Consider the following 18,515-nt stretch of genomic DNA (forward strand, 5'->3'; position numbering starts at 1 on the left):
GAGTGGCCTTGAATTTAGATCTGCTGGACTCCTGGGCTTTATGCAATAGAATGAGGTGGTCAGGGTAGCATAAGCTCTGGCTGAACTATTGGCCCATGGCTCACATATTTTCTTTTTTTTACCTTAGTCTTGCACCACCAGGAATCTGTGGACATAACAGCTTAAATATTCAAGTGCTGTGGCCACCTCCTCAAAACTTAGCTGCCCTTTGATACTTTAGGGAATGCCCAGATTCTGCCCTAGAAAGAATGAACTTGGGAAAGAGGCCACTGCTTCAGTCATCTGGGGAGGGAATTCTGGGGTCACACGTTCCCAGCATTTGGTCCTAATGTGCCAGATTCTATTAAGTACTCACTCTAGGGTAAGCCGGGGTGGGTAGAGAGGAGCCTGTGAAGTACGGGGCCTAGGGCAGGCCCAGGTATAAAAACAGTACTTTCTGTATATTATTTCTCTCTTCCTGTCATGAGTACAGGCAATGTCTGGCTGTATCCCTAGCAAGCTCTTTCTGTGCCTGGCAACTAAAAGAGTTATTGCTTAATGGAAACTAAACCAGCCTCTGCAACACAAGACTGGCCCCAGTTCTGTCGGAAACAGTTTTTCCTAAAATTTTTTTTTATCCTATTTAAACTGTTTTTAGCCGTTATTAGAATGGATGTTCCAAGAGATTAAGTGACTCTCCCAAGGTCACACAGTTAGGGAGATAGAGGATTGATTTACTCTCCACCATTCGGTCTCTTCTCGTCCTTTTCTTTTTTGCCTCAGTGCTGGAAGCGGACCCTCCCGGAGGCCGAGCCTTTCCCGCCGGAGTTGTAAATTCACTTCTTCCTCTGTATTAAACCTCCCTCCAGTGCCGCGTCTATCGACCCCTCCCCTCCACTCCAGAGCCTAACCTCCCCGCGCTACCCCCACCCTCGCGAAGCCCCTCCCCTCCCCTCAGGCCAACGTCACGTGCCGCCCCATCCCCCCGCGCCTGCGCAGTGCTTATTTCCCGCTGTCAGGATGAGGAGGCGGAGGTCGGAGCTCGGGTCCGTCTCTGCCCGCGGCTGTGGCGGTGCCGGCGGCTCCAGCCTTAGCGGTTCCTCCCTGGGCAGCGGCGGCGGCGGCTCGGTCGACGCCTCCTCCGCCAGCTGAGCCCGCGGCATCCCGGGACGCCGCTTCCCCGCCCATCCCCGCTCCCCGAGGCCGGTCCCTGGCCATGGCGCAGCCGGGCCCGGCTCCCCAGCCTGACGGTGAGGCGCCCACCATGGCAGGCGCGGCGGGCGCGGCCTGCCCGGCGCCGGCGTCGCGGGGGAACCTTGGGGCGTGCGGCGGGAAGGGCGTGCGCAGGCCCCGGGGGTGACCCCGCCGGGCGGAGGCGGGAGCGCGCGGGACCGGCGCGGGCGGCGCGCGAAGGCGGCGCGGGGACCTGGGCGGCCGTCGCTGGGGAGGGGGCGAGAGGCTTCGGCTGCAGCACCCGCAGGCGGGCCGAGAGAAGGGCGTGGGGAGGCTGCGGGGACCTGGGAGAAGCAGGGGAGCGTGGTGAGGAAGCTGCTGTGCGACCGGCACGTGGGTTCCGTGGGGAGGATGGAGACCGGGAACATGTGCTGTATTCGTTAATGGAAAAAAAAAAAAAACACAAAAAACCCAACAACAAAATCTTGGTTGTGCTGATGTATCCTCTCACACCAGCTCCCTCCTCCCAAGTCCACGCTCTTTGCACCCAGTTTTGTGGCATACAACTAGTTCGGATCAGTAAATGGATTTAGTAGCATTCCTTGAGTGGCAGTGTTCCTTAATGGTTAAATGCTAGGGCTTGGGATCCTTCACTAACAAACTCTGACCATATTATCCTCTTAGAGCCTCAGTATATTCAGATGAGGTTAATTTCTGCCTATTTTATTTATTAAGATGGTAACATTATTTACTTAACCGATAGCTTTGTATTTTTCTGAGAGTGTTAGGAATAATGAGAATACCGAAATCGAGAAATGTTTATTATTAAATATTAAATATTTTTTATGGTGGAGGAAATTGAACCCAGGGCCTCATGCCTGCTAGGCAAGTGCTCTACCATTGAACCACACCCCCAGCCCTATTATTATTTTCAAAGAGATCTGGTTCTCTCTTAACCCAGGTTGACCTCCTCTTGGGTTCAGAAGATCCCCCAGAGTAGCAGGGATTACAGGTGCTCACTCAGGGTTTTTTTTTTTGTTGTTTGTTTGTTTGTTTTAGTTGCAGATGGACACAGTACCTTTATTTTTATGTGGTGCTGATGATCGAACCCAGTGCCTCACACAGGCCAGGCAAGCTCTCTACCACTGAGCCACAACCCCATCCCAGCTGTTTCTTATAGCATTTATGTTCTTGGGAGGAAATAGAGCCTCATCCTGAATGATCCAAGTTAGTTGTCAGAGCCCTTCATGACTCTCAGGGAAGTGGACTAAGCTCTGCTTCAGGGATTGACCACATTTACCCAGAATTTACTACTTGGAGTTATGTTTGGAAAGAATATGCTTAGTCTTTGTCAAGAGCCTCCTTTATGTAGTGAATGTATAATCGACCTTTGTGCCTAGCATCTTTGAGTGTGAGTAGAATGTTGAGATACGGTCTTGGCATAGAAGCTACTTAAAAATTTGCTTTGCCCAGGGTAGTCTTTTGTAATAACCTTTCATGAAAACCTTACTGTTTGTTCTTGCCTTTGGGGAACTGCAAACAATGTTATCAGATTTTAAGGCTTCTGCTCTCTTTGCACTCCAAAGCCTGTTAGCCTGAAATGTTGGGTTATATTAGTTGCCTAAGGTAAGATGTCCAGCACCCAAAGTGGATATAAGAATCACCTTGCTGGTTCTATTCCAGCAGAGGAGAAGGGAGGCATGTCTGGTGGGTTGTCCGAGGAAACCTAGGATGTTTTCAGGTGACAATTTATTCCTCACCTTTTGCATTTGATGCCAGGGAAGAAAACTTAGCACTTGACAAACCTTTGATACTGAAGAGTGAGGCAGAATACAGAGACAGCTCAGTGGCTTCTGTCTCTGATCTGGGGTGCTAGGTATGCCTTGCTGCTTCTGCTTTCTCTTGAGTTGCATGGAAACAAATGGCTAGGGCAGCTCAGGTGACATGACAGTCTGATCTAAATTCTCTGCCTCTTTCAAGATGTGAAATGGTCTTCCTTGTAAATAGACAGAAGTGACTAAGCACTTGAAAGAGGCTAGGAAAACATTAGCTTTGGGAAATCTTGTATTCTTGCTATTCTTAGTGCAGGTTTATTTCCTATTTTTCAAATCTTATGACTATTGGATGAGATTTAGCTTGCATAAATTGCAGTTTTTATTATACATTAATGTAGTAAATGGGTGGCTACAGCTACTGTTCACAAAAGGAGAGAATTTCCTGTGTTTTGAGTGCTTTGTATCATTGTCTGCTTCACAATTCATCTTGGGATTTAATTTTTCTCTGCAGTTAAACTCATTGGTCATAAGCACACTTGAATTTCCTAGCTTCTGCTGATTTAAAAAACAAAACTATTGCAGAATTCTTTTGCATGAAACTGACAGTAAAAGGTAACTGCTTAGTCTTTGATTTTGTTTGCTTTTATTCCATTTCAAAAGCAATTGTCTTTTATGACATTTGTTTTCCTTTTTGACATATATTGAATTTATATATTTAAGAAAAGAGTAGATTTGTGTGTAAATCGATAGGATGAAATGTTATTTAAAATTTCTCTTTAATTCCTTATTTTATAGATTTTTGAAAAAGTCTTGCTTTTTTTTTTGGATGGTTCATCTTAGTTTACTCATTTAGATTAATGGTAATTGAATAGTCATTTCAGTTGATTAATTTGTTTTCCCTTGAGAACTCAAAGACTGTAGAAATCTTCATATTTTAATTTAACTTAAATTATATTTTAGAAGCATTTATTCTAATTTTACTTCATTACTTTATTTAAGCTTTCTATTTTTTATAATCCCTCCATTAAAAATACATATATATGGGGGCTGTGGTTGTAGCTCAGTGGTAGATCACTTGCCTAGCATATGTGAGGCATTGGGTTCGATCCTCAGCATGACATAAATATAAGTAAAATAAAGGTATTCTGTCATCTACAACTAAAAAAATATATATGTATATATAGTGGGGAGAGGAGAGGGCCTGGGGAGAGCAAGCCCCCCAGGTATGGTGGCATAGGCCTGTAACTCAGCTTCTTGGGAGTCTTGAGTTAGGAGGGTGGCAAGTTCAAGATCAGGCTGGATAACTTAGTGAGACCCTATCTCAAAATAAAAAAGCTGGAGATATGGCTCAGTGGTAAAGGGTCCATGGGTTCAATTCTCAGAAAAAAGAAAGGACTGGGATGTAGCACTAAAAAAAAAAAAAAAAAAGTATGTGTGTATATAGAAAGGATTTTGAACGTTTTCACCATAAATGATAGTAAAAGATAATATGTTTAAAATGATTTAAACATTTCACATTACATACAAGTATCAAAATGTGAAATGGTATGCTTTTTTAAAAAAAAAATTTTTAAAAATTGTCGATGGACCTTTATTTATTAATTTATTTATATGTGGTGCTGAGAATCAAACCCAGTGCCTCACAGGTGCTAGGCAAGAGCTCTACCACTGAGCCACAACCCCAGTCCATGGTACGCTTTTAATATGTGCAACTTTTATGTTTTTATGTATCAGAAAAAATGTATATATTAAAAAGTAGAAGTATGTTTTCCTTCATTTCCCAGAGGTAACCACTCAATAAGTTTTCTGTTAGTTACATAGACTCAGGCTACCTTTTATCCCTGCTAGACATGGCTTGCATACATAGTTCTACAACTTGCCTGTCTCACTTAACAATGTTAGCATCGTAATTACTTACCTGTTCATGGACCATGTAAATGACCATGGAATGTTATATAAGCTTTGTTGGTAATATCTCAGGAAATCTTCATGTTAGTGAAGTGGATATTGCTTGTGTTTTAGTGATGAGGAAACTGAAACAGAGAAGTTAAAGAAATATGCCTTAAGTTATACAGCTAGTAAATAGGGGACCCAGAATTCAAATAGGCTCTTTGATGCCCGCACCCTCTGACTGAGTTGTTAGACCATATGGAGCACTCCATGTCAGGATTATAAGTCTGTCTCATCCTTTTTAACCCCACTACCTCACCCCCACCTCAAGGGGTGGAACTCAGGTACTTTACCATTGAGCCACCTCCCCAGCCCTTTATTATTTATTATTTTTTGGTACTGGGGATTGAACCCAAGGGTGCTTAACCACTGAGTCACATCCCCGGCCTTTTTTTATTTTTTGAGACAGGGCCTCACTAAGTTGCTGGCCTTGTGATCCTCTTGCCTGGGCCTCCTCAGTTGTTGGGATTATAGGTTCATGCCACCATGCCCAGCCCAGCCCTTTATTTTTTATTTTGAAACAGTGTCTCATTAAGTTGCTCAGGCAGGCCTTGATTTTGTGGTCTCCCTCCTGTATCTCCCCAAAGCTGGGATTTTCTGATTTTTTTTAAGTATACTTTTTTTTTTTTTTTTTTTTTTTGGTGGTGGTATTGGGGATTGAACCCAGGGGTAATCTATCAGCCTTTTTTTTTTTTTTTATACTAATGATTGAACTCAGGGACACTTAGCCACTGAGCCACATCCCTAGCCCTTTGTTTTTGTTTTTGTTTTTTTGTTTTTTTTTTTTTGTATTTTATTTAGAGACAGGGTCTTACTAAGTTGCTGAAGATAGCTTTGAACTTATGATCCTCCTGCCTTAGCCTCCTGAGCTGCTGGGATCACAGGTGTGTGCTATTTCACCCGGCCCTTTTAAAATTTTTTATTTTGATACAAGGACTTGCTCAGTTGCTGAGGCTGGCCTTGAACTTGTGATCCTCCTGGCACAGTCTCAAGTCACTGGGATTACAGGTGTATGCCATCACACCCAGCTAAAAAATGTGGTATTCTTCATTTAACTAGTAGTTGGGTATCTACATCATGCCAAGCCCTCTGTTAGTCTCTTGGAAATGCAGGGATGAAGTAAACCAGACCTAGTCCCTATTCCTACGTGTGAATGATTTAGTCATTAATTAGAGATCTCATAGGTATAAAACCATTTATTTATTCAATTAATATGAATGTGTACTACTTTCCAGGCACAGTTCTAGGTATTTGGAATATCTCAGTGAGTAACACAGATAATAATGCTGCCCTAGTGGGACAAAAAGATGCTGAACAACAAACATGAAAGATGGATTGTTAGGTGAAAAGTGCATAGAAACAAAAAAAGAACAGAATAAAGTGAATGAGTGGGGCTGGCCTTAAATAGAGTACAATGGTAATCTTACTGAGTAAATGACAGTTGTGCAAACACTTGAAGGAGGCAGACTGAAGGAATCTGGACAAAGAGTGTTACAGAGAGATCTTTTTTTATTTTTTTGCAAATACCTTGAAGGAGCATGTCTGCCATGTTGGGAGATCAGTGTGACCAGAATGGTGATGAGAGAGAGGAAAGTAATAGAATATGAGATCAGAGAGGCAATGAGGTAGGGGTATATTTTTGTAGGGCCCTAGAAGCAATATTAAGTATTGGCTTTCACTATGGGGAACCATTGAAAAAGTTTTGAACAGAAGAGTGATATGATCTGACTTAAGTTTTTAAAAAATTACTCTGGTTGCTGGATCGGCAGTAAGATAATAGGGAAACAAGGGAAGCATGAATCCAGGAAAAAGATGTTGGGTTTTGGAGAAGGAAGTATTGACGGAAGTTACATTTTGAAAGTATGGCCAATAGGGTTTTCTGATACATTGGATATGGGGTGGAAGAGAAAGAGTGGAGTCAAGGAATTCTAAAGGTTTTTAGCTCGAACAACTGTGAGATATACATAGTATTATGATGCCTGTAATTGAGGAAGGTATTTGACTCATTGAGGAGAGGTTGGGAAAGGTTTCTGAGGAAGTGGTCCTGAATCTGAGATATAATGGATGAACAGGAGTCCCTTTCTTAGAGGAAGCAGGATGAGTAAGAGAACTGAAGAAAGGTCTGTGTGCCTGGACTAGAGAGGGAGAACAAGTGTGTAAAATGGGCATGGGCTAGCCTGTGTGGCCTTTTATCCTTAGAGTTGTAGAGGAAGCCATTCTCTAAGTAGGTTTTAAGCAGGTAGATGACATGTTAACTTTGTAATTTGCACTTTGCTAATCATTAGTAATCATATGGTATGTGGGTTGTCGTCCTCGGTCGTGCCCCCCCCCCCCCCCCCCCCCCCCCCCGGCGCAGCACACACACACACACACACACACACACACACACACACACACTTAAAATTTTTTTTATTTGGAGACAGGGTCTCACTAAGTAAGTTGTGGAGGCTGGCCTGGAATTTGGGATTCCCCCTTGTCTCAGCCACTCAAGTATCTGGAATTACAGAAGTGTGCCACCTGGCTTGGCTGATTATATTGTTAATTATAGCATATTTTTACCTTATTGGCCATCTTTATTTCTTTTATGAATTGGCAATTTAAATCTATTTTCTTTTTCTTTTTTCTTTTTTTGTATCAGGGATTGAACCCAGGGGTGCTTATTCACTGTGCCACATTCCCAACACATTTTTTTTTAAATTTAAATTTTTATTTTTTTTAGTCATACATGATAGCAGAATGTATTTTGACATATAATACATGCCCAACACATTTTTTATTTTGAGATAGGGTGTCACTAAATTGTTTAGTTCCCTGCTAAATTGCTTAGACTGGCTTTGAACTCATCCTCTTGCCTCAGCCTACTGAGCTGCTGGGATTGCAAGTGTGCACCACCATGCCCAGCCTTCCCCCCCCCCCCCCATTAATTTAAGGTGGTCTTTATAAACTATATTAGCTTTTCTGTATGTTTTAGAAATTTTGGTCTCCAAGTTTGTTGTTTATCTCTCTTTTATTCTGCAGAAAGCAGTTTTTATGTAGATCTTACTATTGTTTTCATTTGTGGTGCTGAGTTTCTTGTTTTATGAGGAAGGCCTCCCCAGCTCTCTTGCTGTCCACCTCACATCTCTTTCTACACCTTTATAGTTGTCATTTGTCTAGTATTTTAATTCATCTGGAGTTTATTTTTAAGTTTAAACAGTGGAAGTTTAAAAAAAAAAAAAGAAACAGTGGAAGTTTAATATAAAGGATCATTAACAGATTACCTGGTAAAGAGAAAAGAAAATCTTACAGAAAGCAGTAATAATAGAGAGGAGTAGCCACTTTTCCAGGGCTGAGGAAGAGCAAGGAAGGAGCATATCTAGAAGAAGCAGTTTTCAGAACTGAGATCCAGACCGGGGTGAAGAGGACAAAACTGTGGCTTTTTACAGGACAGAGTTCATTGAAGTGCTACTACAGCAGAACTTGCTTGTAAACAAACAGCTTCGTAGATTGCTGCGGGAAATTGTCTACATCTGGAGTTTATTTTTGCTATGACATAGGGATATGAGCTTATTTTTGCCCCAAATGGACAGCCAGTTGTCTTAACACTATTTATTCAAATAATCCTTGCATTTGGTCACAGGGGGTTGAACCCTTGTGTGCTCTATCACTGAGCTATAGCTCCAGTCTTTTTTATTTTTATTTTGAGACAGTCTTGCTAAATTGACCATGCTGTCTTCGAACTTGCAATCCTGCCATACTCACCTGAGTAGCTGGGATTACAGGCATGTGCTACTGAGTGTAGTTTATCTATTTTTTAAATCAGTTTTCTGTATTTTTTTTTTTAATTGTATCTGGAATGGTACCTGATACATGGTAGTCACTGTGAAAATTGAATTAGTATTATAATATAGAAGACAATAATGAAAGAATAGAAGTACAACCTTTATAAAGGAGGTGAGCCTTTGGGAGTGGGATTATGGGGAATGATAATATTCAAATTTATGTATGTAAACATATGCATTACTTTTATAAGACTCTACACATATACATATATGCTTATTTTTTTCTCCACATATTATGTTGGTGCATTATAGTTGTACATGGTGATGAATTTTGGTATGTATTTGTACATGCACACAATATAACAATATAATTGAGCCAATATCACTCCCCAGTATTTTTAATTTTTCTTTTTTGTGGTACTGGAGATTGAACCCAGGAGTGCTTTACCACTGAGCTACATTCCTAATCCTTATTCTCTTTTGAGACAGCATCTCACTGAGTTGCCAAGGCTGGCCCCCTGCCTCAGCTTCCCAAGTTGCCAGAATTACAAGCGTTTGTTACCTGCCTGGCTGTGCCTTGTTTATTGCGTGAAATTTGATATGTTCTTGTATAGTCGTTATAACAATAATGAGTTTAGTCTTTATAATAATATCTACTAGGCATTTATTGTTTATTTTTGTGTGGTACTGTTGTGCCAGATAATGGTGTGTTTGGGGAATAGAAATTAATCATGTATAAGCCCAGTGTGGTGTGTGCTGTAATTCCGGTGACTTGGCATGCTGGGGCAGGAGGACCCCAAGTTCCAGGCCAGCCGTGGCAACTTAGTAAGTTGCAAAATAAAAAATAGTTAAAAAAAAAAAAAAAGGTGGGGTGGGGATGTAACTCAGTGGTGGTAGTGTCCCTGAGTTCATCCCTAGTACTGGAAAATAAAACAAAACACCCCAAATTTTTAATAGTTTTATGTGCTCTAGTGAAGGAATAGGCTTTAGTAACATGTGAACTGAGAAGGTGCCCAGTGAGAAAATGGAAATTGTCAGTGCTATTGGATTTAAGGAAGAAAAGGAAGAGCTATGAAGAAAGATCTTTTTTTAAAAAGTGATTTTATTAGTATATTATAATTATATATAAATGGGGTTCATTTTGATATAATCATACTCATAGAAGATAATTTGTTCCATTTCAGTCCCCAGTACTTCGTTATCCCTCCTCTCTCTCCCTGTTGAAGGAAGGTATCTTTGGTCAATTTTATCATTAGACAACTGAATCTCTTTCAAGTGGTAGCCTGAGTTCTGTTCCTTTTGGAGAGGATCTTACTACCTCCTAGTTTAACTGGGTCTGATACTTATTTTACCTTTAATTAAATTGAAACTTGTCTCACTCTAACTTCTACCTATTGTTTTACATTCTCTTCCCTAGAACCACGCAGAGGAAAAGATTTTTTTTCTACATATTGGTCCTGAAGAAAATTTTTTTTTAGTTGTAGATGGACCACAGTACTTTCATTTTATTTTTATGTGGTGCTGAGGGTCTAACCAGTGCCTCACATGTGCTAGGCATGTGTTGTACCACTGAACTACAACCCCACTCCCTAGTCCTGAAGAAACGTGATGATAATTCTTTTTTTCCCAAAGTATTTTGTTTATTTCTCCTAATATATGAATTGAACCTACTTAATGTTCTTTTGGTTCTTTTTTTTTTATTTTTTTAAATTGTAGATGGACATAGTACCTTTATTTTGTTTATGTGGTGCTGAGGATCGCCAGGCAAGGGCTCTATCACTGAGCCACAACCCCAGCCCTCTTTTGGTTCTCTTTCAGACAGATTCCAGTTGTTAATGACTTTTGATGGTACCGATGTTCTAGATCTCCTTACACAAAGTAGTGGAGTCATAAAACTGAAAGGAATTCTGGACACTCACTGTCTTTCTCATTTTACAGATTAGGAAACTAAGTACCAAATAGAAGTGATTTGCATTATAGTAAAGCCAGTACTGGAATTTAGGAGTTGCAAGGAGCCCTCACCTCTTTGCTGGTTACTGTTTCATTTTATGTAGAATAAGCTTTCTTTAGAACCAGATATTTCCTGGAAAGAATCATGAATTAGTAGAGACTGATTATAGTCAGAACACTTAAGACTGTCTTGATAATCATTTCTTTTTCTTTAATACATTTATTTATTTATTTTGGTGTTGGAGATCAGACGCCAGGCCTTATGTATGCAAAGCATGCATTCTACCACTGAGCTATACCTGTAGCCCCAGTACTTCCATTTTTAAAAGATAATTTATTGTGTGTGCTTATTGATAATGGGTATTGCATTGGAGATAATATAGCAAAATGAAATGGTCCTTATGAGGCTTAAAAGTCTAATGCTGAATATAGATACCACAAGGAAAGAACAATTCTGATAGTGGTGTATCTTTCTCTCTGTGTGTCAAAAGTATAGACAGATTTATTTAGGAAAGTGGATAACCTAGCCAAGGAGAATGGGGTAATCTCAAGAGAGATACCTTTGGGGTAAAGCAAGGAATACACATTTAAGGGAGAACATCTACAGAGGGAGAGACAGCCGGCTAGTGTATGAGTGGTAATTATTTGTTGAAGGAAAGTCAAACAAAAGCATGCAGTTACAATTATGTGGTAATTCTTTCCCATTCACTCCCCCCGCCCCTGCCTCTATGTGTGTGTGTGTGTGTGTGTGTGTGTGTGTGTGTATGTATATATGTAAATATAAACATATGTGTGTGTGTGTTTCTTTGGTACTTAAATCCGGGGGTGCTGTACCACTGAACTGCATTTCCAATGCCCCACACAGCCTTTGAGATAGTCTTTCAAAGTTGCTTAGGCTGGCCTTGAACCTGAAAACCTGCCTGAGCCTACTCAGTAGCTGGGATTTCAGGTATGCATCACTTTCCCTGGCTCCAGTCACAATATTTTGTTAATCCAGTAGAGACATTTTATGAAGAGTATTGAGAGTTATGTAGAATTTTGTTTTCCTGTTTCAGATCGCACCTGTAGCTACTTCCCTATGAGCTACATATCTAACCCTTTAAAAAAATTTTTTAGACAAGATTCTTTTGTAAAATTTTTATTTATTTATTTTAGTTAGGTATATATGACAGCAGAATGCATTTTGATTCATTGCACACAACTGCAGCTCACCTTTTCATTTCTCTGTACACGATGTAGCATTGCACCAAATATGCAGTCATACATGTAACTGTTGCCCTATAATAGTTGAGACAGGTTTTTGCTAAGTTTCCTAGGCTGGCCCCAAGCTTGCCATCCTCCTGTTTTAGTCTCCCACTTTGGTGGGATTATAGGTGTGCACTACTGTGCCCAGCTTGTATAGATATTTTGAAAGATGGAGAAAAAATGGATAATTTCCTGGACATATGAAAAACCTGCAAAGATTGAATCATGAAGAAAAGAAATCTAAACAGTCCAATAATGAGTAAGAAGATTAAATTGGTAATAAAAAGTCTCCCAAGAGAAAAGTCCAGAACCTGATGGCTTCACTGCTGAATTCTACCAAACATTTACAGAAGAATTGACATTAGTTCTTCTCAAACATTATGAAAATTGAATGCCAATATCACCATGCTACCTAAATCAGGCAAGAATACAAGAAAGAAAGAAAAACAGGCCAATACCCTTGATGAACATAGAGGCAAAAATCTTCAACAGAAAATTAGCAAACCAAATTCAATAAATTAACAAGATTATTCACCCTGACAAAGTAGGATTGAATGATGATGTTTCAACATAGGAAACTCAGTAGAAGTGATCTCACCAACATAAAATCATTTCAATAGATGCAGATAAAGCATATTTGACAAAATTCAATATCCCCTCATGACCAAAACACAAGAAATTAGGTCTAGAAGAAAAAAAACCTCAACACAATAAAGGCCAGAGATGACAAAACCACAGTAAATATATTGAATAGGGAAGAGTTGAAAGCTTTTTCTTAATGTCTGGAACAAGACAGGGATGCCCATGTTTACCACATTAAAAAATTTTTTTTTAGTTGTAGATGGACACAATGCCTTTATTTCATTTATTTATTTTTATGTGGTGCTGAGGATCAAACCCAGTGCCTCACACATGTGAGGCAAGCACTCTACCGTTGAGCTACAGCCCCAGTCCCATCACTTTAAAAATAAATAAGTAAATAAATAAATTTCTTTATAAATTACTCTGTCTCAGCCATACTCTTAGGTAGCAACATAATGGACTAACATTTTTCTGTTTATGCTATAAACAAACTATTTCAAACTTTGTGGCTTAAAATAACACACTTCTATTAACCTTTACTTCTAGAGGCCAGAAGCTTGGAATTGGCTTCACTGAACTAAAATCAAGCTGTTGGCAGGCTCCTATTGGAGGCTTTGGGAGAGAATCCATTTCCTTACCTTTTCCAGCTTCTAGAATCTGCTGCATTTCTGGACTCATGGCTCCTTCCATCTTTAAGCCAGAAGGGTGGCATCTTCAAACCTCTCTGACTGCCTCTTCTGCTTCCCTCTTTAAGGAAATTTGGGGTACATTTGGCCCATTCAGATAATACAGGATAATCCCCCACATTTACAGTGAAATTATTAACCTTGATTCTATTTGCAATCTTAATTCTTCTTGGCCATGTATCCTAACATTCACAGGTTACAGGTAGCAGAATGTAGGCATCTTTGGGTACCATTATGTGCCCACATTTTTTTATCTCTTCATATTCATTATATGATAGGAAAATTTAAAGTTTTAAATCTAAATTCCTGGATTTTTAAAAATTCTTTAGATGTGCATGACAGTAGAATGTATTTTGATATATTATACATAAATGGATATAACTTCCCATTCTTGTGGTTGTCATATTTACCACTTCTGTTTGGAATAGTACTGGAATTACTGAAGCCCTTACCTAGAGCTTTAGGCAAGAGGAAGTACTAAAAAGGAATCCAATTTGAAAGGAAGAAGTTAAACTGCCCTAGTTTGCTAATGATATATTTAAAAACCCTCAAACTCTACCAAATAAACTGTTAGAATATATAAAATAATTCAGTAAAGTTGCAGGCACACAACAACATTACAAAAATTAGTAGTGTTTCTGTGTACTAACAAAAGATTATCTGAAAAAGAAGTGAAGAAAGCAGTTTAATTTACAATAGCTACAGAAAACAATTTAGGAAAAAGTTTAGCTAAGGAAGTAAAAGATCTTAGCACTAAAAATTTTGAAACATTGATGAAAGATGATATAAATGGAAATATATCCCATGTTCATGGATTGGAAGAATTAATATTGTTTAAATGTCCATACCAAAAGCAATCTATGGATTAATTGAAATTCTCATCAAACTTCCCATAATATTCATTAGAGAAATATGAAACACTAGTAAGATTTGTATAGAACCAGAAAAAATCCTGCATAGCCTAAGCAACTCTGAACAAAAATAATAAAGCTGGAAGCATCATGCTATTTGGTATCAAAATATGCCAGGAACCTATAGTAATCAAAACAATGTGATATTGGCTTAAAAACTGACACGTAGACCAATGGAACAGAATAGAGCATCTGGAAATAAGTCCACATGCACAACAGAACTGATTTTCAACAAAGATGCCAAGAATACATAGGCAAATGATGTCGGAACACTGAATATCCACAAGCAGAGAATGAAATTAGACCTTTTTACCATGTACAAAAATTAACTCAAAGTTGATGAAGGGCTGTGTATGGTGGGTGGCACAAGCCTATAATTCAAGCTGCTTGGGAGGCTGCTGCAGGATCACAAGTTTGAGGCCAGCCTGGGCAACTTAGCAAGACCCTGTCTCCAAATAAAAGGATGGGGATGGAACTCAGATTTACTTGCCTAGCATATGCACTTGGCCTCTAAGTTCAATCTCCAGTATTGCCAAAATAAATAAATACAAACAAAAGCCAGTCAAGGACATAAATGTAAGGTCCCAAACTATGAAACTACTAGAAGAAAAAGGGGTAAATCTCCACATTATTCTGGTCAGTGATTTTTTTAAAAAATGTGACCTCAAATATCTAGCATAGACAACAAAAGCAAAAGTAGACCAATGAGAGAACATCAGACTAAGAAGCAAATGCAAAGGGAAGGAAATGATAGTGAAGAAAACCTACATAGTGGGAGACAAGATCTGGAAACCAGACATTAAAGGGTTAATGTCCGTGATATATAAGGAACTCTATAGCAAGAAAACAATTAGTTAAAAAAAAATGAGCAAAACACCTGAATAGATATTCCTCAAAATAAGATATACAGATGGCCAACAGGTATATGAAAAAATGTGCACTGTTGCTAATTAAGGAAATATAAATCAAAACCACAGTGAAATAACAACTCACTCCAGTTAGAATGACAGTTGTCAAGAAGATAAAAGATTACTGGGTGCAGTGGTGCGTGCCTGAGGATTGCAAGTTTATGGCCAACCAACCTCAGCAACCTAGACCCTGTCTCCAAAAAAAAAAAAAAAAAAAAAAAGTGCTCAGTGGTAAAGCGCCCCTAAGTTCAGTTCCCAATGTTGTTATATATTTTTATTTTATTTATAATAGGAAGTGGCAATTTGGTTTTAGGTAGGTTACTCTGGAGTACTAGTAGAGCAGCCATGTAGAAATATATAGTAAATAGCTAGACATATAGGCCTAGAGTTCAGGGAAGAAGTCGGTGATGTAGATGTATTTTGGGAATGAAGTGGCTTATAAATCATGAAAGATGAACAGTGCTCAGGGAGAAAAGTATAGGTGATAAGGAAGGTCACAGATAAACCAATAGGTTGGATGAAGAAGGGAAGCCAGTGAACCTGGTTAGAAAGATTAGTAGGAGAAATCAACACTAGAGAAAGTCTTGAGGGAGGAGAGGGAATGATCATCAATCTGAATGAATATTGCAGAGAATTCAGATAACATCACTAAAATTAGCAATTAAGCGATTATCAAGACCTCTAAGAAGAATTTCAATAAAGAAGGAGTAAATAGGCAGCATGTGTAGACTAAACTTTTTTAAGTTATGGAGATAAGCATAAAAGTAGGACAGTCACTTCATGGAATAGAAAGGTGTGTGTGTAAGAAGAGAAATTTAAATAATTGGATGCTGGGGAAACTACCAGTGGAAAGGGAGAGCCTGAAAATGTAAAAATAAGGAGATGATAGGTGGGGCTAGGCCTCAGGAAAATGGAGAGCAGATGAGATGGATCAAGAGGATGAGTCAGTAGGAGAGACAGGGACCTTATCCTTCATAACAGAAGAGAGGAAAGGATGAGTGAGAAAACTGAGGTAGAAGAGACTGACTAGATATACTCTGCATACCTTTATTTCCTTCCTTCCTTCCTCCCCCCCCCCCACAGTTGCTTAACCTCTGGAGCCACATCCCCAGCCCTTTTTATTGTTACTATTAAGGTCTCACTATTCTGGGTCTTTCCTGGGTTATTTTTTGTTGTTGTAGATGGACACAATAACTTTATTTTATTTTTACATGGTGCTGAGGATTGAACCCAGTGTCTCAAATGTGCTAGGCAAGTGCTGTACCACTGAGCCACAACCCTAGCCCCCCTCCTGGGTTATCTCAACTAAAGAACACAAAATAATTTGGCCATTTTCCCAATTATCCTAAATATGTTATAACCAGTACCATTATAGATATGCAGGGAAGAAGTTAATTCTTTATATATATCAAGTGCCCTAGGCATTAGAGCTTAGTTCTTTCATGGAAACTGCGGTAAAAATGACTGGTAGAATAATAATAAGTGCAGGATATGATTAGGTTTGTATTATAAATTTGATGAATTGTGGGGAGCAGACCATGATGTGAGTTTCTGTTCCTTTGGTTAAAGCAATCAAAGATTGAGATGAACTTTTTTTCCCTTTTTAGCCTCAGTTGATGTCTACTTTCTGCTACCCCTCTTCATCTCGATCTTATTTCCCCAGCTTTCTAAATTACTCAAGTGTCAGAATATTTCTGAAACTGCTGCTTTATTTTAATACACTGTGGACCTGTTAGGGCTCTGCAGAGTGTCATGAAAGGACATTAACAGTTTAAGTCTGCAGAGACAAACAGATCGAAATCTAGTTTCTTTAGAAAATTTCCATTCTTTTGTGATAGTATTAAGTATGAGTATTCTTAATTTTATTGGGCCCATATTACTTCCCCTCTTCACCTTGGTTCTAGGCTCTTTGAATAAATCAAAATGGGCTGATTTATCTTGTACACAAAAGATCTTACGATATTGAGGAGCTTTCTTTTCATTTGGGCATTTCTTCACATGAGGGTACAATACCTGCAGCATGTTGTACTTGTCTCCTGTTAAGTTTCTGTTAACTCCTGCTACATTTAAGCTAGCCAGATACTGTAATACCATGTAGCCAGATACTGTAATACCATGTAGTGTTCTTCTTAAATTGGTACATCAAAAATTGGCAAAAACATTCCATATATAGAACCTATGTGACTTGTGCAAAGAACAGTAAAAACATTTCTTTCTCAATAAGAACCCTTAACTATCTTCAGTGTAGACCAACTTCCCTCAGTTTTGTTTGGTGGGGTATGGGGATTGAATTCAGGGGAATTGTACCACTGAGCTACATCCCCACTGTTTTTTATTTTATTTTTGATACAGGATCTAAGTTGTCCAGGGGAACCTTTAACTTTTGATTCTCTTGCCTCAGCCACTGGAGTATCTGAAATTACAGGCTTCCCACTGTTCTTGGCCCTCAATTTGTTTTAATCCACTGTATCACATTCATAATAAAAATAGCAGTTCCCTAATGACATATGATACTAAACATCTTTTTATATGTCTACTTACCATCTGTATATCTTCTTTGATGAGGTATCCATTTAGATCGCATCCATTTTTTCATTGGGTTGTTCATTTTTCCATTGTTGAATTTTAAGAGTTATTTTTATATTTTATATTTTGGATAACTGCCCTTTCTTTATCAGACATGACATTTGCAAATAATTTTTATGGCTTGTCTTTTTTTTTTTTTTTTTTTTTTGGTACCAGGGATTGAACTCAGAGGTGCTTAATCACTGAATCACATTCCCAGCCCTATTTTTTATTTTATTTAGAGACAGGGTCTTGCTGAGTTGCTTAGGGCCTTGGTAAGTTGTTGGCTTTGTATTTGCAATCCTTTTGCCTCAGCTTCCCCAGCCTCTGAGACTATAGACGTGCGCCACTGTACCTGGCATGACTTGTCTTTTCATTCTCTTGACAGTGTCTTTGGTGTAGCAGAAGGTTTTAATTTTAATGAAGTCCAATTTATCAGTTATTTCTTTTAGGGATTAAACTTTTGGTGTTATATCCGAAAAGTCATCTGCAAAGCCAAGATCATCCAGATTTTTCTCCCATGTTGTATTTTGAGAAGTTTATAGTTTTGCATTTATTTTAGGTCTGTGATCTCTTTTGAGTTTATTTTTTTTGTGAAGAATGTAAGGGCAGTGTCTAGGGTCATTTTTCTGCATGTGAATATGCAGTTGTTCTAGCACCATTTGTTAAATTGTTAAATTTAACAAGGGCCTTGTTACATTTCTGAGGTTGGGCTTGAACTTGCGATCCTCCTGCCTCAGCCTCCTGAGTTGCTGGGATTACATATATCCACCACCATGCCCAGCCTTTTTTCTTCTTTTTTAATATTTTTAGTTATAGATGGACACAATATCTTCATTTTATTTTTTTTAATGTAGTGCTGAGAATCAAACCTAGTGTTTCACACATGTTAGGTAACCATTCTACTGCTGAACCACAACCCAACCCCAGATACAATTCTTAATGAAATTAATTTTTTTTTGCATCAAAAGTAATACTTTTGGGGAAACAATTTGTAAGTGTTTGAAATAATTTGAAAGGAAAATCCATA

The 18,515-nt window shown here is 38.9% G+C and overlaps 1 protein-coding gene across 3 annotated transcripts in view; it reads left to right on the top strand.

Moving 5' to 3' along the window:
• Nucleotides 1–976: 976 nt before the first annotated feature.
• The window catches only part of RABEP1 (rabaptin, RAB GTPase binding effector protein 1), a 98,333-nt gene continuing 80,794 nt past the window's right edge, over nucleotides 977–18,515 (top strand). For all 3 annotated transcript variants that reach the window (XR_014019201.1, XM_081269979.1, XM_081269980.1), the window contains exon 1: nucleotides 977–1,229. Coding sequence is in view for 2 of the 3 variants with exons in the window: in XM_081269979.1 (XP_081126105.1) it covers nucleotides 1,196–1,229 (34 nt within the window). In the remaining variant the exon portion in view is untranslated. The remainder of the gene's footprint in view (nucleotides 1,230–18,515) is intronic.

The sequence above is a fragment of the Spermophilus citellus genome (assembly GCF_964194105.1).
Source record: "Spermophilus citellus genome assembly, chromosome: 17".
Lineage (NCBI taxonomy): Eukaryota > Metazoa > Chordata > Mammalia > Rodentia > Sciuridae > Spermophilus > Spermophilus citellus.